This window comes from Anastrepha obliqua, chromosome 1 (genome assembly GCF_027943255.1).
Source record: "Anastrepha obliqua isolate idAnaObli1 chromosome 1, idAnaObli1_1.0, whole genome shotgun sequence".
In the NCBI taxonomy this organism is placed as follows: Eukaryota; Metazoa; Arthropoda; class Insecta; order Diptera; family Tephritidae; genus Anastrepha; species Anastrepha obliqua.
Window position 1 is genome coordinate 184,575,278 of NC_072892.1, and position 23,408 is coordinate 184,598,685.

General features: G+C 36.1%; 2 protein-coding genes across 5 annotated transcripts in view; one reads left to right on the forward strand and one right to left on the reverse strand.

Annotated features, from left to right (window-relative positions):
- Positions 1 to 470: 470 nt before the first annotated feature.
- On the reverse strand, positions 471 to 13,447 carry LOC129244045 (phosphatidylinositol 4,5-bisphosphate 3-kinase catalytic subunit delta isoform). The gene is made up of 11 exons (XM_054881645.1): positions 13,308 to 13,447; positions 12,384 to 13,232; positions 9,052 to 9,705; positions 8,282 to 8,985; positions 8,010 to 8,210; positions 7,742 to 7,948; positions 7,086 to 7,673; positions 2,822 to 3,128; positions 2,587 to 2,757; positions 2,387 to 2,506; positions 471 to 2,331 (listed from the first exon to the last, which is right to left on the reverse strand). The coding sequence occupies exons 2-11, from the start codon at positions 12,528 to 12,530 to the stop codon at positions 2,203 to 2,205; spliced, it is 3,228 nt and encodes a 1,075-aa protein (XP_054737620.1). The 5' UTR covers positions 12,531 to 13,232; positions 13,308 to 13,447; the 3' UTR covers positions 471 to 2,202.
- A 1,790-nt stretch (positions 13,448 to 15,237) lies between these two features.
- Positions 15,238 to 23,408, forward strand: part of LOC129244024 (leucine-rich repeat serine/threonine-protein kinase 1) — a 32,467-nt gene continuing 24,296 nt past the window's right edge. Inside the window, exons 1-3 of one of the 4 annotated variants that reach the window (XM_054881634.1) lie at positions 15,238 to 15,468; positions 19,854 to 20,013; positions 23,214 to 23,379. In XM_054881634.1, the coding sequence (XP_054737609.1) occupies positions 15,444 to 15,468; positions 19,854 to 20,013; positions 23,214 to 23,379 (351 nt within the window). In that variant the 5' untranslated portion in view covers positions 15,238 to 15,443. Of the gene's footprint in view, positions 15,469 to 17,900; positions 18,027 to 18,052; positions 18,173 to 19,300; positions 19,756 to 19,853; positions 20,014 to 23,213; positions 23,380 to 23,408 lie in introns of those variants that run through there. The other 3 variants (XM_054881624.1, XM_054881614.1, XM_054881606.1) reach the window with 3 other exon arrangements.

Below are 23,408 nucleotides of genomic sequence, written 5' to 3' on the forward strand. Positions count from 1 at the left end.
GTTGCTTTGGCGGTGTCAGTCTATCTAATTACTATGACAAGTTGTTACACTAAAGCTTGTCCGAAAGGTAAAATTCTATAAGAACAATTTGATGATATGGAACGAACGGGCTTGACCATCAAGGTCATGTTATCCGACCCCACTAGACTTTCTCATGGATCTTTCTGCAAGCCTATGCGGTTCAGTGGTACCGTGTGAAGCCGGAAAATTTGAACCATACATAATGGCAAACACAGACCTTTCAAACAAAAAATTATTTCGTTAATACTCCACACACACGTCTTGTTTTGTTCAATTTCAACCCACCCCCATTGAGATGGAATACAAGTTCGAGCGCCCATAGCCAGTGCCGGAGCGCAAGATGAGAGGCTCCAGAGCAAACCACATTTCTGCTCAAAAGACTAATTTATTTGGTAAAATCTGAGAAAAACAAAACAAAATCAGTTATTCTATGTAACTTTGGTAGATTATTTATTAACCGGAAAATTTAAATAAAAGCATAATTATTCATATTATATACGTATGATTCAAGATATCTTTTTTAGACGGGGCTTCTCATAATCGGATGTATCTTAGATTGCTTCGGTTGCTCCTTGGTATTTCCAGCCTTTTTTATTGTTTGATGAGCTCTGCTCTTACAATAGCCATGCACAAATTACAGGGTTCGACCATTACTTTTGTAACTTCCAGTCGCTTTAGCCAATGAAATATCAATATATACACTTTTATTATTTTTTATTAGATCTATTCAGTGTAAAAAGGAAACTTTGCATCATAAACTATGCAAAAGAAAGTAATTTTACCTTAAATAATATGCATTGAAAATTATCTTGAATTGAGTTGTATTAACTGAATATGCATGTATTGTGTTCAAGACTTTATGCTAACAGGATGATATTATTTTAATTTTAATTATTAAAAAATACGTTAATGCATTAAGATAAAGTGCTTAGGTGTATAAACGTAATATCATAGATATTCTAAGCTATAATTTATCGACTTAATCTTTGCAAGTTTATAAAAATCACGTCATACATTTATAGGACATATTGATACATAATTTTTTTTTTTTCGTTTTTTGTTGCCTAAACTTTTCTAGTATGTATGTATTACGAAAGTTTTATAAACGAAAAAAAAAAAACGTTAATTTATAACTTAATAACATAGACCATGCAAAGAGCAGAAAATTATAATTATTAGTATTATTAAAAAAATGGACAGCAGTTAGAGCATGTTTCCATGACATTTAAACGCGCCTGAATTATCCCTTTTCTGATTCTTGTTAATGCATTGTAGTTTACCGACGAACAAAAATGTTATATAAATTACATTTGCAAGAGGTTTTCAAGTACCTTCTATTTATGCCTTATTCATTGCGTTTCATGCGAACATAGTTGGCTTCTTATTAGAGGCTTTGAGATTTATGAATTAAGATAAAAATTAGACAATTGTAATTCGAATCCTAATTGAAACTGAATTGCCACCAGATGAGGCAATTCAGCTGCCAAATTTTGAAACACGAATTACGTTAATCAGAACATAATTCAGGCAAGCATTTCGAAAAAAGAATTGGAGATGGCGAGAAGACGAGGAGGCTTCCAAGGGCGTAGAATTATGTATTTATGAATTTGGTAAATATTTTTAAAATGCATGAATAGTGTTGAATTCTGATTTCTAACCTTGATTTTACTCTCACTTGAACACATTTCAATTCAATTACAAAACTCTGCACATCCTATTGTTTCTACGTTAATACTACAACTTTACAACATCGTAGGTTTTTACTTGCCCTACGCTATTAATTCGTACCACTGCGATTTCTTCTCATATACACGTCGAAGCAAAATTACAAACGCACCACTATTTGTTTATAAAAAATATAGTTTATACTACAACAAAGACCGTATAACGCAAAGCTTCAAATATATATTATTTTAACCCATTGAATTTAAGTAGTGCAAAGTGCATGTTTCAACTGTATTAACAGAAAAAATTTTAAAATTCTTGTTAAAAAGTTGAAAATTTTGCATACATTTTGAAACTTTGGGTTATTTGGTGTTTGTTGTAGAATAAAAAAGTAGTAGTGTGTTTAAAATTTTGCGAGGACGTCTATATGAGAAGAAATCGTACCAATTAATAGTGATTAAGGCAAGTATATGGAGAACTTCCATACGTCCATTAGTCCTTTCGTTTGCATTTGCTTTATTGTTTATTATTCTTTGAAAAATTATGCGAAGCCCAGTTCAATGATGTCTTCCATGAGTTGACTAAAGCTTCGCTGAACTTTGAACGAAAATGTTCGCGAGCTTTTTCTTCGGTGTAGTCGAGAACCTTAAAAAGGAAGAAGTGGTTTAATCAAAACACAAAACGAAAATAGTATACATACCAAAGTTTCCTTTAAGTAGTTTAGGTCCTTTTCCGATGACAATTCTGGCAGTCCAGTTGATATCATCATTGAGAAAAGAGATAATATAAGGCAGCCATGCTTTCGTAACACTAAAAATGCCTATGATATAAAAGTCAACTAAATTAATAATCGGGTTACAGGCAAAAAATTTTTATTATAATTGGTTTTGGTTTTCTTGCCTTTTCGCACATGTTTTGGAAATAAAGAAATTCTTCAGAATCTCGATCGTTACGCCCTTTGCTTATGACATATACAAAATCGTGGGTTAGAACAAAAGGCACCCGCTCTCGGCGCACACCGAATTTCTCTTTGAAATGACCGAGGATGTGACCGAAATCAATGTGAAAAAGCTACAAAGACAATAATTAAATATTTTAGTAACTTCATGATTTCTGATCATTTTGTAGCGATTACCTGTCCATTACGTTTAACCATAATATTGTCTGAATGGCGATCGGCCACGCCGAGAACATAGGTGGCCACACAATATCCAGCGCAACTTAAAGTAAATTCATTTATGGCTTTGTTCATTTCTTCCTCAGTACGATTATACTCCTTCAACCAACTAAATAGAGACCCTTTCTTAAAGGGTGATGTTGCTGAGAACATGCCTTTCTCCTTTTGTATGTTGGCGATTGTTTCTGCATTTAGTACAACCTCGATCATTCCTAGGCGACGTTCCATACTAATGCAGTTGTAAATGTTCATACGGAAGTCCATACTAACGAGAAAATAAAGTACACATAAATATCACAAACAATTTTTTTAAATAGGCAAATATGTATTTTTATGTGGCTAAATTAGTGCTGGTATATTTTGGGTGAAAAGTAGTCTGTTTTTTGGAAAGTAACAATTACGTGGTCAGGCATCTTTCAGATTATTATTATTATTATTTCACCAAGCTACAACAGATATCGAAAGTAAAATTTCCGGCTTATGTTCTGCGTGCCTAAATTATTAAACAAGTTATATTTTCTGAATCTATAACGGGTTGGCTATTTAATTCTAATGAGACTTGTAATATGATAAGAACAAATGATCCATACGTATGTGTACGCTTTCCTTTTCTTTAACTTTTATTTAAATGGTGGGATGAAAATCCACAAAACGCCAGGGTATTCCACCGTTAATTCATTGTTAGCTTCTTTAATAAACAGAATAAAATGTACTGTGTACTTTTCATTGCATGTGATAACACTGATTTAAAGTCTTTATAAAGGGTGATCAATTTAGAGGTATTGGGTTTAATTAAAATAAAACAACGAAAATTCAAATTGATTGAGCATTCTTTATTATTTTTGTGTAGAATCATTCATGGTCCGAGGCGAGAGATAAATTGCTTACCGAAACGACGACGCAGTATACCCATTGTTTCATGGGCTGTATGGCAATAGCGCCGTCCTGTTGGAACCAAATCTTGTGAAGATCACGGGCTTCAATTTCCGGCACCAAAAAGTCGTTTATCATGTCGTGACAACGTTCGCCATTCATTGTTACCTCGACGCTAGCCTCGTCTCTGAAGAAATATCGGCCTCCAGCCCATAGGCCGCACCAAACTGTTGTTTTCAATTTATATGTTTAATGCCTTCAGATTGTTTTTCTGCCAAAATACGGCAAGTTTGCTTATTGACGTAGCCATTAAGCCAAATATGGGGCTCATTGCGGAACAAAATTCGGATCCCAAAATGCTTATCTTTAGCAAGTTTTTCAAGAGCTCAACGACTGAAATTATCACCCTTGGGAAGAAGGCTTTCTTCAAATCTTGAACTAGCTGCATTTCATACGCTTTCAAACTAAGATCTTTGCATAATCGTTCAAGTAGTGTCATAAGATAGGCCAAGTTGTTGAGATCACCGAATCGATTCTTCCGCGACTTCGTAAAAACTCTCATTTATAGCCGCAATATTCTTTTCACTTCGGTTGTACGTGATCTAATCGGTCGAGAATCATCCAATAAGGTAAAATTATTCTCAATTTTGCCGAATAGTACGTTCGGTAGGATGGATATGTACACTAAAAGTTGGCCTGTGCGTGCGATGAGCACTTTTCACAGAGCGTCGATTTTCGAAATACAATTGTGCGATTTATAAACGTTGTTGAGGCGTAAGTCTTTCCATGATGAAACGCCCAACTTCGATGACAGTGTCATTATCTGCTGCTTCTTTTGCAGTTTGAACTGCCTTTTCAAGACCACTCCACACGAACATTTGAGAATTCAAACTCTGAGAGCTTCGCGTGAAACAGGGCGATACAGCGATTGCTGCAACAGTTGTTTTTTAAGAGCTTGCAGGCTGTTTGGGTGTTCGAGAAGATAACAACGCCTGATGAGCGCAGATGAGTAGAGAATGTGCGACATTCTATTTTAAAACCAAAACTTCCTTTGTTGAAAATAACTTTTTTGAATAACCGAACTGTGCAACCAATAACGCAACTAAATAAAACTGGTCTTTTATTTTCATAAAGAAGCATTGATGCCATTTGGAAAAAACCGAAATTTCAATAAAGCTTTAAAATTTACAAAGTGGAAGAAGGAAATATATAGATAGAGGCAGCGTACCTATTTCAATGACTACATGTGTATATTAGCAAGTAAAATATAACGTTATGGCTGTTATATAGGCAAACTATTAAAGAAAGAAGAGATATTATATGTCAGAAATCAGAGTTTCAGTAATAAATTGGCCTGGTAATAATTGCACCGACCCCAACCTCAGGGCAGACTAAAGATGGCACATCAATATAAGTATTAGCAAAGCTCTTTTAGAGCTAATTTACTATGTGATACATTTTTAGGCAAAGTTAGGTAAATGCTAAAAATAATATATTGAAAAGGCATATATTTGTAACCAATTAAAAATATATATATTATAAAATAACCTTCTTCATATGGCCAGCAATTGGTGGAGGATGAGTCCATATGTAGAAGTCCACACAAGTGCGAAAAGTTACTGATCGCCATTCACTTGGGAATGGCCAGAACGATTCTTCTGCATATGGTTCAAGCAGCTCACACCTTCCGAAATTACTTGTCTGAATTCGGTATCGACGCAAACTTAATACGGCTATGCAAGATGACGTTGCTCAACAAGAGCAGCGCCATCAGAATTGGGAAGGACTTTCCGAGCCGTTTGATACCAAACGAAGTCTCAGACGGGGTGACTCGCTGTCGTATGATTTCTTTAACCTGATGTTGGAGAGGATCGTGCGAGTCGCAGAACTTAATCGCTCAGGAGCAATTTGTTATAAGAGCGTACAAATGTTGGCATAGGCCGATGATATTGAAATCATCGGCCCTAACAACCGCGCTGTTAGTTCTGGCTTCTCCAAACTGGATAAAGAGGCAAAGCAAATGGGTCTCGTGGTGCACGAGGACAAAACGAAGTACCTCCTGTCATCAAACAAACAGTCGGCGCACAAGCCCTAATTTTTTAACAGTGTCAAACTGGATAAAGAGGTAAAGCGAATGGGTCTGGTGGAGAACGAGGACAAAACGAAGTATCTCCTGCCATCAAACAAACAGTCGGCGCACTCGTCGTATCGGCACCACGTCATTGTTGACAGTTATGATTTCGAGGTTGTAAAAGACTTCGTTTATTTAGGAATCAGCATTAACACCGATAATAATGTCAGCCTGGAAATCCAACGTAGAATCTCTATTGCCAACAAGTACTACTTTGGACTAAGTAAGCAACTGAGTAGTAAAGTCCTCTCTGGACGAACAAAACTAACATTCTACAAGGCTTTCATCATGCCCGTCTTAACGTATGGTGCAGATGCGCGGACGATGACAACATCCGATGAAGCGACGCTTGGAGTGTTTGAGAGAAAGATTCTGCGCAAGATTGTTGGACCTTTGCACGTTGGTGAGGGCGATATCGCAGGCGATGGAACGATGAGCTGATGAGATTTACGACGTACATAGCACAGCGAAGAAGAAGAAGTGGAGAGACCTACTATATAAAGCCGACTCCGAACGGCATATATTATATATTTATGAGAAGCTTTTTCCTGGTAGAAATACACTCGGAGGTTTGTTGCCATTGCCTGCCGAGGGGCAACCACCATTTCATGCCCGGAGATTCGAACCTGGGCACTTCCGAATATAGCCATTCGGCTACAGGAGCCGCACTTTATTATACTAAAATTTAATAAGAAAAAAAAACAGCACACCAACTTTTTTCTAGATCCTATTTAAATACTGTGGGATTGTGATGAAAGGTTGGTGGAATTTCGTTCTACACAAGAGTAATGTACTAAGTAATATTATTTCAAACGAAATATACAAATTTACGTTACATGAACAAAAAATTAATCTCTGAAAGAAAGCGTATCATTCAAGGCGCATTTATTAAAGGTGGTGGCGCTAGAGGCGAAGCAAAGTATTGGGAAATTAGAAAACAAATAATGAATTCGTCTTCTTTCATTCTGAGCTGACAGCCACATGGACACGGCAATAGAAAAAAAATAATATCAGCTGAGTTACCAACACCACCTTTAATGGATTCGCCTTGGTATCATTTCTTCGATTTCTTTTTTAAGCGACAAAGAATAATTAAGTCTGTGCGATTATTAGTCGTTTTTTACCCGCATATGTATCTATTATTGCGCATTTCAAATGTGAATGCCTTCGTTCCACAAAATTTTAATAAATAATTTTTTATTTCGCTACTTTACTCACCCCTCATTCTTCCACAATTGATCCATAACACGCAACATTTGCAGTGTTAACATATCCTGTCGCAGATCATCGCCATTTTTGAAAATTATATAAATATCGTTGCAACTTTGATCAGCATTTTTCAGGACAATCCAAAGCGGCCTCATTTTAGAGTCCATAACCTTGCATTTGTCTGGTTGGATGCCCTTGCAACGAAAACTTGGATTCAATGGATTTTGTATGCTCTGAAATATACTGCTATTGCTTTGGCTCGAAAAAAAATCTTGCATCTCTTTGCGACCTTTTTCCTTACTTCCCTTTTTTGCGATCAAAGAACCGGCTTTGAGTGCATCGAGCACTTTTAGCTGCTTACAAAGATGCGGCACATGCGGCTTGCAGCCTTTTAAATACCCTTCCAGCAAAAGCCCAAATCGTGTTTGCATCGAGAGTGTTTGCATTTCTGAACGCAAATGCCAAAAAAAATAGTGGCCAATACGTTGGTTGCGCAACGCACGCTCCAGCAGAAATGTTACCAGATCACAATCCAGATAAGACTCGTGTTTGATAGCCTGCACCAATTGCAAAAGATATAGCAGCAATTCCTCATCTCTGCGGATTTGAAGAAAAAATTATGTTCAGAAATTAGCCCAGAGTAAAAATTTGCTGTTTATGCCCACCTAAGAAAACGGAGACAGCGTATGGCGAAACTTCGTACGGCTGGATCTGGATATGCATAGTCAAGCAATTCAAGTGATCTTTCAACTGATATTGTAGGCCATTGTTGTAATAACTTCCAAGTCTCAGCAACTTCGTCACGTTCATTCCAGTTAACACAGTGCAGCAACGTCGATAGTTCTTCAGGCGCTTCGCCTAATATTTCATACCTGAGCAGACATAAAAAATGTAGTTGCATTGTTATTTTAACAGTATAAAAGTTAACTGTACCTTCTTGACCATATTGCATTGCGATCCTGATCGTGCATTTCGTATACTTTATCAATGCGCAGGTACTGCGATAACATAGCACTAATGGGCTTGGTGTTTTCTTGTAATTTGTCGCGATTTAAAGTTTCACTGTGATCAAGCTCTTCGGCATACTTCAGCACCGCTTCCATAGACGGAAACTGTATATTTTCACAACAGTTACTACAAGAAATAAGAATAATAAGAAAAATTTCATAAACTAAAAAACAAGAGCTTCTCAATTTTATCCTAACCTGTGAAATGCCAGTTTCACTATAGCACAGCCATCCTTACGCGGATTTGGTTCGATTGTCCCTAATGGATGGAAAATTTCATCTGACTGTATGTCATCTGCATATGTCCATGTGTAAAGTGCTTGACAGCCATTGCGCATTTGATGTTTATAATCAAATATGGTCGTATTCACCCAAGCCAAGGGATTATTGTTCACGTAAGTGTTGGCTTCTTTATAAATATTGTCGCGGCTTGTATTAGACGACTTCTTCGAGCGAGATGCCTTAGTTACTTCGTAAATGGCCATGCATAGACGTGCCATACGCGGTAAATTTTGTACTTGTATGTCGAATGAGATGTCTTTCTCGAATGTGAATGAACGATTGTTGCTAATTGCGATTTCTATGGATTGTTGCGCACATAGACGGCGCTCACCATGGAAGAGACCTACATGTACACCTACCTTGATGGCACGAGACAGATCACAGTTTACATTCTCGATTTGATGCAAACGCAATCTAAATGGGGTCACTACGTGCCATGATGAGGTGGTCTTTAGTTCCTTACCAGGGGTATGAGTGTTAATAACTGACACAGGAATATTTTCTGGTCTTCGAGTTCGCTTGTGAGAAAAACTCAAATCGTTCTTGTAATTTATGTACGATTGCAGTGTTTGAATAGGCTTTAGAACAACATTGGGAACATCCGAGCCGGAAAGACTTTCCTTTGGGTAAACATAAATAAGAACTTAATATGATGATTTTAATAATACAAATTACTTATAATTTACCTGTATGTATATAAACTGTATTAGGGGATATTCACCGAATATGAATTCGTCTCGTCCACGCACTTTTAATATATAGTCTGACGGTCGATCACCAATCCTTATTTGAGAACGCTTCATCTTCAGAAGCGCGGACTCAATTACTGTAGTGGAGGTGTCATGTTCGCTTACAGGAATTGTATATGAACCTTCATCGTTTTCCAGTTTGACAACTATTAGAAAACTTGTGCCACCCAGCCGCTTTCGTATCAGTTCAGGCATGACAGCGGTATTTGCAATACGCATCGGATGCTCGTAAAGCAATTTCTCTGACCATGTAAAGCGGGAACGCACCTGTTCCATTTTGTCGCAGAGGTGTGCCAGCTTGCGCCGAAAGTCATCAACCTCGGGACTACGCTGCGAACTATATTCTTCAAAAGATTTGCCAATCATATTACTCACCAATTTGGAGAGTTCATAATCACTGGATATAGAAGAGGTTTCTGTGCGTTCCCCCAGTCGTAGTAGGCAAAAAAAAGGTTGTATTTCAGATAGGCGTTTAGTTTCATCGGTAAAACAATCAACGTTGGCGAAATTAGATATGCCACTGACTTCATAGTCACAAGGATCTTTTATTAGATGACATAACGGAAAGTTTTTTGCTTCTTTAATCACCTCCTAAAACGAGAAATAACGGACAATTTTATATAATAATATAATAAATATTCCAGCGATTTATTTAATTTGAGTTGAATTTCAAAAACTTCTTACATTCGTAAGGCATTCTCAAGCTATATTGGTCACAAAGGTTTTTGGAGTAAAATTACATTTTGATGGCTTAAAGCAAGCTAGAAATTGTTTTGGTATGAAAATTCAGTTCCATAATGCATTAAGAACTCGATTAGATTTGACTAGAGGTTTGCACTTCGACCTTTGTACCCTCTACTTATCACAGTACCTCATCCAGACCCAGTTCCTTTATTAAACTTAAGATAGAGCTGGGTTGGACTGAGCGTATGTGCCATCGATATTTTTTGCAACTTTTATACAATGTTTGACATTTTGATATATTTCTTTCGTTTCTAGCTGGAGCAAAGTTGTTTCGCCTTTTTACGCGCAATCTTGTATTCCTTGATTCTTGGGTATTTTTTAAAAGTGAGTTTGGTGTTTTTTGTAATATTCTGTTTGCATATACAGCATTCCCATATACCATTTGTGGAACAACATTAAGACGCACGCCACAAATAGGAGGAGGAGCTCGGCCAAACACCCAAAAAGGATGAACGCGCCAATTATATATATCTTCGCATTCGACACATAAATAGCACACTTGGTCTTTGAATACAAAGACGTGTCCCTAGCATATTCTGAAAATACATATTTTAAATTAATGGGAAACGAAAAAAAAAAATTGACGCAAAGAATGTTTCCCGATGCTAGCATTTTGAGCTATATCCACCATATCTTTCCTTTGCGATATGCTAGCATACTTCCTGAATTCCGTCTCACAATCATAATTTTTTCGAAATTGTTACTTGCGATTCACTTCATAAGTTTTCTATTGAATTACGGTCGGAAGACTGCGCGAAGCATGATTTTTTCTCTATGTATCCAATATTTTTGTTTTTTAATTGGTTTTTGGGGTGTGCTTTAAAAGATCGACAACCATGCGCGGTTATCCCATATTCCTTGAAGCGGAAATCCATGGCAGAGAGGCACTACACTAATTCAAAGCGCATCCAAATTTTTTTGACAGTCAGGTAACTTTGTGTCCTCAATACCCCGAAAACAAAGAATACCATTTTATTGAGCGAAATAAATAAGGAAATGAAGGTTGTGATGGCAATGAGCAGGCTTTAAAATAAGAATTAATAGAAACAAACGCCTGCCCTTTTTCTGAACTGGATGGTGAAATTCCAAAGCACATTCTCTGAGAATGTACTGAATCAGAGGACGCAATGCATTATAGCTCATTGTCCCTTTTTTCCGCCCGCATACGGCTGAGATATCTCATTTTTCTTAGCGCTATAGCATCACATTTGAGAAAAAGGTGTGCTGGAGTCTCCAGGCACTGGCCGTAGAAAAACGAGGTCAAAGTGCAAACCTCATTGACATGCATTCATTCATTCATACATTAAAGATTTATAGCTTGTAGCAGCGGAAGAACGGAGGGAAATTTAGTTTTGACATATGAGAAGAGGGCGAAGTTTTTATCCGAAAGAAAAATGCATTGAAAACCTAAAGAATATCTTTTCAATGTTTTAAGCTTAATAGAAAGTATGAAAAGTCCCTATAAAGTCAGTGAAGTGATGAGCATCGAACGAAAGATGAGTAAGAACGAAAACTCCAATCACGTTTTTCTCGAAATCCGTTGTTCTCCGCCCTATCGAATATACATAAAGTAATCAAAATATCAACTCAATGTTTAACAGGGATATTCTTTAACATACTGGCCTTTGCATGCACCTCAAATTTTATATTAATTATCATTAAAAATATTGTTTTGATCAATTTGTTTTTAAAAAAGTGTAGTTTTTTTCTTATTCACTTCAAATTTTAATTTTTTTTTTTTTTTTTTCAAAACATTTTTGTATATTCATTTAAGCATGAATATTTTAAGATAATAAATACTCTCAGTTTTTTCGCAAAAAATGATTAAAGAACTCGTTGTCTGGAGGAGCTGCCCCCCTTAAGGTAAGTCGCTTGAGTTTGCTGTTTCATATTTCAACGAAAATTTTAAAATCCTTCAAACTTGAAACTTTGTTATTCTAAAATGTATCACAATTTCTCTTATAAAATTGCTAAAAATATAAAAAAAATTCTGATTAAAAATTTTAATGAAAATTTTTTAAATTTTATTACTCTTGAACAAAGTTTTAAACTTGGATTTTATGGCACTTGTTATAAAATGTACTAACATTTTACAAAAAAAGGAAATAATAAACGAAATTAAATAACAAATATCAATATGAAGTGTTTTTATAATAAACTCCGAATGCAAAAACAATGATAATATATTTGCTTCGGAAATTCAATATACTGTAAAAGATGTCTCGTACAAAGCGACAAAAGTAGTCATGGTGTGCAAACGTCTGGCAGGAAAATCTTTGGGCAGCTGCGCAATAAGATGGTTTCTGTGGCGTCTAAGCTAATAAAATTTGAACCCTTCTTGGCAGTGGAACAACGCACTATAGGAGGCACGAAGACACATATTTTGGAGATAAGTGAGCCGTATTGGCATACACTCTAGTTATTATTTGACTGTTATTCACTACAACCTTAAGCAAATGATCTTTAACGTTCGTCGCTGCAACTTAGTTAGAGTTGCACCAATGTGGCTTTACAAACCTACTTACCGCTTTAATTTCCCGGATCGTGCAATTAATAGGCACGACCATTAGAATGAGAATGCCATTTGGCATAAGGCAGCTGATTTCGGCGCGCTCAGGCACCTCATTCCTCCAGAAGTCGATGGATTCGGTGGGACAGGAGAGTGGAGCCATTCTGATCTCAAATCAATTGTGTACTTAGCAGATTTTTGTCTTTCCAAATCCACGTTAACCGTAGTTAAATATATTCAAAATCCAATAATAAAGTCGTTTTCAATGTTAATTCCGTTCTGATGAGTGAATGGATGCAGATCCTCAAGTAAAATATGCATACCAGTACAACATTCCCACATTGATATCCTGCGAGCTCTACTTTAGCCAAGCTACATATTGGGCACCCAGCGGACAGTCATTACCGATTGCTGATCTGTTTACAATAAAAACTTGTTATAGCTCCTTTTGAATTAGGCTATACTCCGGCACATCAGAGTATGCTTTTTACGTTTCCTCGCAGTGAAACTTTACATGTGGTGATGTTATAATAAAAACGCTGGAATCATTAAGCACAATTTCTCTTGACTTTAGTCACTTTAGCAGTTTTTCAAAAGAGAACAAATTAGAAATATTTGCGAAAATTATCGCTATTGCCGTTTAAATACAAAAATATATGTCTTTTCACATCGTCTGCATCAAAACGAACATCGTTTTATTTACAGTCACACCAATCGCCGCCACTGTTGCCACTCCATTTAGCGTTATAGAAGATACACCAGAGAACGCAGCACAGGTAGTGCGAGCCAAATAGCAGCAAATAGTTTGCTAGCGTTCCGAGAATTCTCTAATAATCAATTTTACCAACAAGCGCCTTTCTTCTCCCTACGGAATTATTTCATATATATCAAATATTTCGTAATTCTAATTTGTCTTTTAATAAGTTACTGGCATTTTTACTTTAATATAATATGCAAAGAACACAATTTCCTCCAAGATGTATTTTCTTCATTATATTTCTTCAACTCTTGCGTCTTCTTGTTTTCGTGTTTCATTCCCAAGTAGAAACGGCAAAGAGAGAATAAAAATCCAAAATCCTCCATATAGAATGTCAAACGAAGCGAAATGTCAGACCAGTGCCGCAGAGAACGCAGAGAACGTTAATGTATAGAGAAGTCTCAATGACAGGAACGTATGGAATTTTCAGGGGTACTCGTTTTGCGCGCGAGGTACACCGCAGCCACATTTTTCACCAAAGTTAACAGAAATATGCTCAACTGGTGAAATTTAACAGCCTTTGAGAATTAAGAGCATTTTTCTGGAAAGTTTCCTTTTTGTGCGCAAAGTTAGGTTACAGGTGCTTTTTGTCTCTTTATTTGCATGGAAATTCAAATATTTTTACATTAACGTTCTTTGTAAGACGTCTTCATTCAGTGCTGCCAACTTCTGAATTTCAAATAGCACTACCAGGTTTTTGGAAAAAAATACCACATTATAGGCCTGTAACAACGGGTCCTTGCGACCGTTGCGGCAACGAATTTGACTGACAGCAACATACAGAAGGTATCACCCCAGTAGGAGTTGCTTTCTAAGCATTGAAATTAGCCCTAGTCTAGTGTATCGTACCTCCTGTGTTTTGTTGTTGTTGTTGTTATTGTTGTAGCAGCAGAGAACGTAAATTCATACGTTCTCTGGTAGCAGTATAAACATTCCCCCTACCTAAATACGGTATTGCTTCCGACTCCCGTTACTCTTCACAAACAATTAGACCCCATCCTTTAGTCTTGGAGCCTGACGTCACAACGAATTCGGAAGGCGCAATGTCTTATTCTCTCATTATTGATTGTGAATCAATTAGTCAACGACATTAAATATTATATCTCTGCCAGCAACATCAAATCATTTCCTATCAAGGATCATATATTCTATTAAGGGTGATATCGATAAATCAGCTGATTTGTTTTTGTTTTTCTTCGCCGTGTCTATGTGGCTGTCCGCCACATTCTTTGGTTTCTACTTTGTCAATACTTTGCTTTGACAATCAAACGTACAAAACATTGTTGTTGGTCTAGTGCCACCATTTTGGCTAGGATTTGCTATAATGTAACATGGGCATTTTTAGGAAAACTATAAAGACTTATTTAATGAAACTTAGGGAGTGGTTCAGGAATAACCTTTATAACTCCCAATTATTCTGGAAATAATAGTTTGGTAATTATTTGCGGAAAAGCTAATGGGCGTGAAGGCCAAAGGCAGACCGAGGAACCGTTGGATAGACGCAGTGGAACACGATCTTAAGAAGCTGGGAATACGTAACTACGAAGCAACAGTTCAAGATAGACCGCTTTGGAGGAGCATTTTGAAGGAAGCTTTGACGCACCCCGCGTTGTAACGCTATGAAAGAAGAAGAATTATTTGCCTTCATAGTGCCCTCGGGAACTTCACTTCGGCGCATTATAATATATATCTTTCTACACTTCCCTTAAATTCACTAAATATACACTCACGTGCGTGTTTTTACTTATTTTTATATTTGTATTCGAAATATTTCAATGAAAATTAAATCCAAATGCATCACTTTTCACATTTTAAACGCGAATAAGAATTCATTAAAATGGACAACAGTATATTGTTGCCGGATGCATACAAATGGGAATAAAAATATGAACAAAAATGAAGTATTTCAGTTTAGTGTTGATGATGGGGATGAGGATTATTGTGCCTCTTTACAATTTAACAGCTAATAATCTGCATCTACTATTAGCTTAAAGCACTATCTTACATAAAAATGTTGCTTTCGTGACTATTTACTGCATTAGTTATATTGGATGTAGAGAACCAGCAGAAAACACATAAAGGCGAATGACAGCGAATTGTCTAAAAATGACAATATCAAGTAAGCGCCCTCAAATTTTCTCTGTATATTTACAATTTAGTTTGAGTTATGGTTGACGATTTATCATAAAAAAAGCTAACAATGAAACTATAAGATGTGTTGTAAAAGTGTAAGTACGCTGTAGTTTGGCAGAAGAAATTAAATGTGGAAATATTAAGTCTATACAGAACGAAGGAAGAGTGCAGTGGGCTTAGCTAAAAATGAGCGAATCGGATTCGGATGCAGGTATGTTAAATTCCCAAAAGCGTCATATTTAATGTTGGTGGTAACTTAATCGAATGATCGTCGGATCAGTTCCAACAAAATCAAATGTGATTACGTGTAAAGAATTTCTCCTTTACAAGTTTCCCTGAAGTTTCATTAAATAAATTATAAGACTGTGCTTGTTATTGGCCATTCGGCATTATACTAAAGTCAAACCGATACGAATACTAAATTTGTACCAATAAGTACAATGCGAATTCATACAAGGTGGTTTTGCGGTGTACATAAGTTATCATTCTTGTCTAACACTAGTTATTATTAGGGCCACTGGAAAAACTTTCCTTTACTACCACGATATATTTGAATGGGGGGCGGAGGGGGAGGGGGCGTGGCACCACCCACCACGCCCATTAGAAAGAGCAAGGTCACACCATTATAACTGTGAAAGTCCCAACCTCCTAGGGTCCCTATAGAACCCGCAGGAGAAGTTTAAAAATTAGGTTTTTTCCGACCACATTTGCAGTTTGTACTGAAATACAGTTGAAGAGAAGAGAATACAGCAGTCGACAACCCAGCAAGCATTTAACTTAGGTTTTATAATTCATAGCACTTATGAAAATGTTGTTTTATCTTAAAAGTTATGAGTGCCGATGGCGAAAATTTAGGCGATTTTTATTTCAAATTTTCAGCTTTTGTAAAAATATTTGTTTTTGTAATATATATGTATATTTGAAAGCAAAAATGCGCCGCAGGCGAAAATTTGGACTAAAAATCGCGCGATTTTTATTCCAAATTTTCAGCATTTGTAAAAATATTTGTTTTTGTAATATATATGTATATTTGAAAGCAAAAAAGCGCCGCAGGCGAAAATTTGGACTAAAAATCGCGCGATTTTTTTTTCCAAATTTTCAGTGTTTGTAAAAATATTTGTTTTTGTAATATGTATGTATATTTGAAAGCAAAAAAGAGTCCGCAGGCGAAAATTTGGACTAAAAATCGCGCGATTTTTATTCATTTCATTGTAATGCCGAAAATAAATCATACAGAGATTACGCCGCAACTTAAATGATACACTTTTAAATGAGCAACTATTTATTTCTAATTTTTCAAATTTTAAGGTATTTAGCACTTTGTTGGGTATCCTTTATTATCAATTACAGCTTCAAGTCTACTTGGCATGGAGTCAACCGATTTTTTTGTGTATTCTGGACTAATTTGGTAGCTCTCTTAAAGTATATAATTTTTAAGGTCAGATGTGTTATGGATGTCTTATGTTTGTCTTCAAAGCCGGGGATTGTGCAGGAGTTTCAACAATGTGGGGACATTTACAAATACATACATATGTACATATATTAACCATACTTGTATTAAGCACAAGTAACAAGCTTAGGGTCGTATCTTGATAAAAGCGAGAGTCATCTTTAACGTGTAATTTTCTAGCGCTTTGAACCAGTGATTAGGCAAAGACAAACCGCCATACAATAACGCCAACAGTCTGCAGGTTGTCGATGATATTGTTTACCAACAACAACCCCAGCTGCTTAAGCTGTGTAAAGGCTGTTATACATACATATGTAACTATACATATATGATGGTTTTACAGACATACATACTCGTATATGGTCGCAAACAATTGCTATGAGTAACGGATTAAAACTAAACATTACAATAACAATAACATACAGTGGCGTGCAGAACTGGCTAAATGTTTGCCATATTCATGCATTTTTGATTGCTGTAGTCATTTTTCAAAATAGTGCTATCAAATTTTCGGGTTTTATGTTTCATTTCTTAAGAAACAAAAAGTACTAATTCAAGTTTACAAAATATTTAAAAATAAAAATTATATGACAATAATTCTATTTTTTCATCAGCAACGCTTTATTCTTAATACCGTTATTTAAAAAATAAAAATTATATGACAATAATTATATTTTTTCATCAGCAACGCTTTATTCTTAATACGGTTATCCCTGCAGTTATTTTTCGTTGCTCTTGATTCGCGATAGGCAAAAAAAAAAAAACAAACAAAAAATTAGTTGAGCTTAACCGCTTTGTCGTCAAACTTACTGTTTTGTTCAAATTATTGTTTTCATACATATATTAATTGAAAAGTAGCTAAGAAGCTAAGACACCAAAAGAAGACGAAAAAAAAAAAATTAAAAATCCCGGAATGCTGACGACTGGAAAAGAGTGATATGGTTTGATGAGACCCGTATTAACTGCTTTCAGTCGGATGGGAAGCAGTATTACCGGCACTGATTGCCTGAAAAGGTGCAAAAGCGTCAATTAAAACAAACGATGAAGCATGTGGGTGGTAGCCTTATGGTGTGGGGCTGCTTTACGTCGTGACATTTTGATTGGTACGAATATTGGGAATAATGGAAATAAAGAATAGGCAATTTGATCTGAGCACATATCCAACAGAAGAGGTTATATTTCAGCAAGACGGGGACCCGAAACATACAGCGCAAATTCTTTAAAAGTAGATAACAAATCAGGACTTCCAGTTTTTAGAATTCCAGCACAGAGTTCTGATTTAAACGTGATGGAAAATGTATGGACTATTCTAAAAAACGGTTAGCATCTTACGAAATGGCCTCAAAGAACATCGACGAACTATGGTCAAGCGTTCAGAAGGAATGGCGCGATCTTCCATACTAAACAATTGAAAAACTGGTCGAGAGTATGCCAAGACGTATAAATGGCGCCATTAAGGTTAAAGGTCTGTGGACAAAATATTAATGTTAAGTTTTATGTAATAAAAGTTATTGCCGAGCAAAATTAGTTACAGCAATAAAAAATGCATGAATGTGGCAAACATTTAGCCAGTTCTGCTACTGTACATACGTATTCGAGTGTAGCCTCTGTTCGATGTACCGTACTCAACAACTCAATTGTTCAATTTATAACAACTTTCAAATTGATTGAGTGAAATTGAGTGAATCCTTTTTGCAAAACAGGAAAATAAGCAGTCTGGAAAATTGAAAAGATCAAAAATGCAGCCAATTGCTTCACAGATGTGAACATGTGACACAATATATGTATGTCTTAAAGTACGTCTTGGCATGAATTGCAAAATAAATTCTATTTGCTGTCTCGACTGGGCATTTCATTGAAAGCAATCACAGATTTAGTGTCGAGATGCCTACTTACGTTCGAGTGTAAAGTAAATGGGATAGACAAGTAAATATTCGGGCATGTGCTGTTTCTTCAACATGAACGTACGATATCTTTTTGCAGCTTTGCTTCCTACTCCAGGACAAAAAAGAAGCCTTGCAGAGTATTATTAACGATGAAACCGTCATCCATATTAAATAGAAATTGGAAGCCACGTTGAGATTTCTCGCGGAACGAGGATTTCAACGATCCATAGGAAAGGTTTTACATATTGCACTTGATAGAAAACATCGTTGAAAGAATAATTGGAGTGCTTAAAATTCGTTCTAAATGCTTCCAAACCGTTTTGCAATACACCCCACAGAAACTTGGTAAAACTATTGACGTATGCAATGCTTTTCACAATTTTCAGTTTGTACTTTACTAATAGGTAGCCAAAGGTATGATTAAAATTAAGCTACTAAAATCTGAAAGAAAGCATGAACTATTTTGTAAGCCCCTTATCTATTTTTAACTGCGAATTGGATCAATAGTTTGATTCGAGGTACGACAAGATACTTAAAATATATTAATAAAAAATAAAAGAAAAAAATTACGTAAATGTAACTGAAATCGAATATTCGGTTGGACACTAGCAAAATAATGTTTATTTACATCGGTGTGTTGGTATCATATCTGACAGATGGCTACTTTTGCGGCTTCATTGTGTGCTACCAGTTTTGAAATACAATTTATTAAACCGGTAAAAGATTAACCGTGTCTCGTCGTGTTAATCGCAGGATGTGATTGTGATTACAGTGTTTTTTTTTTAACCAATTGGACAGACATTGGCTTTAAAAGTCCTACTACCTCTTAGTTTCGTTTGTGCGACTGTTCATTGGATGTACACACATTATTGGCCACATTGTAAGGCCATTAAAGCAACGTATTGATTTTCCCAAAAATAGTTGTCAAAGAAACAGCATTGCTGTGCATTTTTGTGCACACTTTGGTGTTTCCGCATCCTACGAAGAGGAGTGTGCGTGACTTAGCGCAGTTGTATCATATATTTCTTTGGTAAAAATCAGTTTTCTGCCGTTCTTAGAATGGCATGGCATTTTGTTGATAAACCCAAGTCTGGCACTGAAACCGCTTTGGATGCCTGTGATTATTTCGTGGACGAAGTTGTTGAATTGACCCGCTGCTTAGGTAAAGTGAAGGTCTTCATAAAATAATTGCATCCTCAATAATTTTTCAGTAATTACATTATTCCTTCTACATGCACACAAATTCCTATATATTTACAGATGCCCACGAGCAAGTGCGTATGATAAAGCACCGCGAACTGCGTCAGGCAGTAGTGGGCGGCGATGAACGCACCGTGCGTGTACTACTAGAAGCATTGGGTAGTGAGCGGCAAGTTATTGTGAACATGGCACCAGCTGGAGCAAACACAGTGCTTTTTGTGTAAGTACTTTCTTTGCACGTTTAAAATATTTTTATTGGACTGCTTTCATTATATCTGTACGACACAAATTGTGCAGACTCTAGACTTGAAATTTTAGCAGAGCAAAATAAGAATTTACTGTCAGGTAACATTTATGATACGAGTTGCTTTGTGCAGAATATATTTTACTTACATCGAATAAAATAACTTCGGAAACAATTTATCCGCCGGGTGTTTGTAAGAATTGCATTTATAATCCGGTTTGATTCATACTTAAAATATATATTGCGCCATGCACAAATTTTCTGAAATCTATAGAAGGCCTGCATTATTGTTGTGATATTTTCAGCCGTTATAAAATATAAAATTACAATTTACTAAGGACAACACTATCCGGCTAATATTTTGGCAAGAGCTATTGACCACCATCCGACTACTGTGTTTCTTCATCGGATTATCCCAAATACATGAGCAAGTTTTAACTGCGCTCAGCATTTTTTTCTTCCTCGCTCCTTTTCCTGGAGGAATCATTAATATTATATCTTCTACTATGCAAAAAAAAAAAGGAAAACAAATTTAAATACCTTATTTTCAACATAGTATATTTACATGTAAATATAAAGTGCGCCGACCAGTTTGATGTGGAAATAAAAAATTTCCTTATTTTCATTTTTGTTTTAACTCATAGGTATGTACTTATGTAGCTCTTGATGCTGAATGGTTACAGTGTTTTCAATACATGTATGTTATGTTCAGGGCACATTGAATAGGTAGTAGCTGTAGAGCAGCTAATTTGATTTAATTATTTGGTCTCTAAATTGCCAATATTTGTTAGATGTTGACATTCTAGATACTGATCATTAATAATTATAAGCTTTGCCCTTGTTGGGTTAGGACTGAATAACTAAAAAAAATAAAAAAAATGTCTATGTTCTTCGAAAGTTACAGTCGCTTCTACAGGGTGGGCCATATAGCGTTTGCTTTTTGAACCACCTATTTTTTTGAGAACGGTAACACAAACGACATGTCAAATGTGTTCATAATTTACTTAAAGGTTTGACATTTACGAAATGGGACGCTATACGCTTGAACAAAATTGGGAAATATTAAAAACCTATTTCCAAAATGGTGAGTCTTCTTCTTCCGCGGTTACAGTAAATGGCGTTACCGTGACATGCTCAACGAGTTTTTGTTACCAAAAATTGAAGAGGATGACATGGACGACATTTGGTTTCAACAGGACGGTGCAACTTGTCACACTGCCAAAGTTACACTCGAACTTTTGGCTACCGTTTTTGTCGATATCAATTGGCCGCCTCGGAGCTGTGATTTAAGCCCGTTGGACTATTTTTTGTGGGGAGCCGTTAAGGACAAATGCTATGCGAACCATCCAGAGACGATTGATGCTTTAAAACACGACATCGAAGTTGCCATTCATGAAATTGGAGCCCAAACAATCGAAAATGTGCTTAAAAATTGGGTTGATCGAATGGCCTACTGTAAAGCCAGTCGTGGCAGTCATTTGAACGATATTATTTTTCATTCATAAATGACAATGTTCAGTCTTCAAAATAAAAAAAAGTTTGAAAAAACATTGATTAGTTTTTTTTATAGCCGATTCAAAAAGCAAATTTTACGTGGCCCACAATATACCATATAGTCCATGTAAATGATTATTTCCATTGCGCTAACTAATCCTCTAAATATGTCATTTGCGGCCCACGGCCCACTCCCTACACCTGGAAAATTTAATGCCAAATAGATTGTTTTTGTCCGAACGGTTAGAAATATAGTTTAAATATGCGTATGTACTTTAATGTCGTGTTTTCGCCTCAAATGCTCACAGAAAAAATCAGTTGAGTGATTGAGATGTAAGGCGAATTGAATACAGAAGATGGCGTCTTCCTAAAACCGTAACTTTATTTTTTGCGATTTTGACAAGTTTAACGTCAGACTCGTTAATAATACAAAACAAACAAACACAAGGTAGAGAAATTACATGTTTTTAAAAATTCAGTGAATGGCTTGGTAATATTGGGATTTTAAACATTTAAACTAAATAAAATAATGTGAACGAAGTGCCGCGTGTTAAATTGTGAAAGCACAAATTATAAAAAAACCTTCAGATGTAGTTTTTCTGCCTTTTTATGCGGAAGACAAGTGGCAAGAAAGTGTGTATAATTGTTTGTGTTTGGTAGTTTTTATTGCTTTCGCCTCTTTCTGTTCACAAACAAGTATTTCCGATTCCTTTTGTTTGTATATTCTCGGAGCCTGACGTCACAGCGAATTCGTAATCTCTTATTCTATCATTCTTGACTTTTTAAAGTATGCAGAATTCCTTTTTGTGTTTTTGCCTTCTCGTCAAGCAACGCCATTTTTGTGTATTCTGCATTTAGTCTTCTTGGCTGGGGTGTGTGTGTTGCAGCTTCAACTACAGGCGGTTTATTAGTTAGCCGATTAATGTCCTCTTCGGTTGCATCAAGAGTTAACTCAAACGCTGGCTCAGGAGAATTTATTGACCCACTTATATGCTTACATGCAGGTAAAACCACTTCTTGGAATGGTTGTTCTCCCCCAGTTGCTAGGAAATTCTCCTTATTTCTTGCCAATTTTCTTTTTAAGTTGGCTTTGTAGCGAATCGACACCTAGTGAAAGCGTTATATTATATTATTTCTTTTTCGTTTTTTATTTTATTAATAACAACAAATCAGGCCCCATTCCAAACTGTATTGGGAACTTGGTCCGTATTGGCCTTTGCCTATTCCAATATCGGGGTTTTTTTCCAATAAGTCGACAAGGCTTGTTGCTTGTTTGATATTTTTCTGGAATAATTTTAAAATAAATAGAAATTTTATATTTGAGGTTTTTTATCATAAATACTAAGTCTAGTTGCGAATCGTGATATATGCAAAAACTTAACGAACCCAAGTGAAATGGAAAGTTGAGTTGGGTTGGACAATAAACGGATTTGACAACTAAAACTCAACTAACAACTCAGTTTTGAATTCTTATAGGGGAGACGTATGATACCAGTCGACTAAAATTTTTAGATTTTCTTTTTTTATTCCGCACTCTATTGGAGGATTACAACGAAATGTAGTTTTCACAGACCCATCGGTTTTCTAACAGCTCTCAAAATAAAACTTTGCTAGAATAGAAACTCGAACTTGAAAGATCCTGCATAAGAGTTTTTTGTTCAAATCCATTTATCATACTTCAGGGCCTCACAAGCGGGGTATGCGAGCATAGTGAATCGGCTGATAGATGCTGGTGCCGATGGACGCTCACATGCTGTCACTAAATATTCGCCACTTTATGCCGCCGTGCATCATGGTCACTATAGTATAGCAAAGTTGATGTTGGAGCGGTTTCCTGAATTAATACAGGTAGATATAAAATACTTGCCTTTAAACCA

Excerpts from the sequence above, each read along its gene's own strand:
- LOC129244045 (XM_054881645.1), bottom strand. The coding sequence starts at position 12,530 with ATGGCTCCACTCTCCTGTCCCACCGAATCCATCGACTTCTGGAGGAAT. Across the intron at positions 7,949-8,009 it reads AATGCAATATGGTCAAGAAG|GTATGAAATATTAGGCGAAG; the intron begins GTACAGTTAACT and ends ATGTCTGCTCAG. Across the intron at positions 7,674-7,741 it reads CGCTGTCTCCGTTTTCTTAG|AGATGAGGAATTGCTGCTAT; the intron begins GTGGGCATAAAC and ends TCAAATCCGCAG.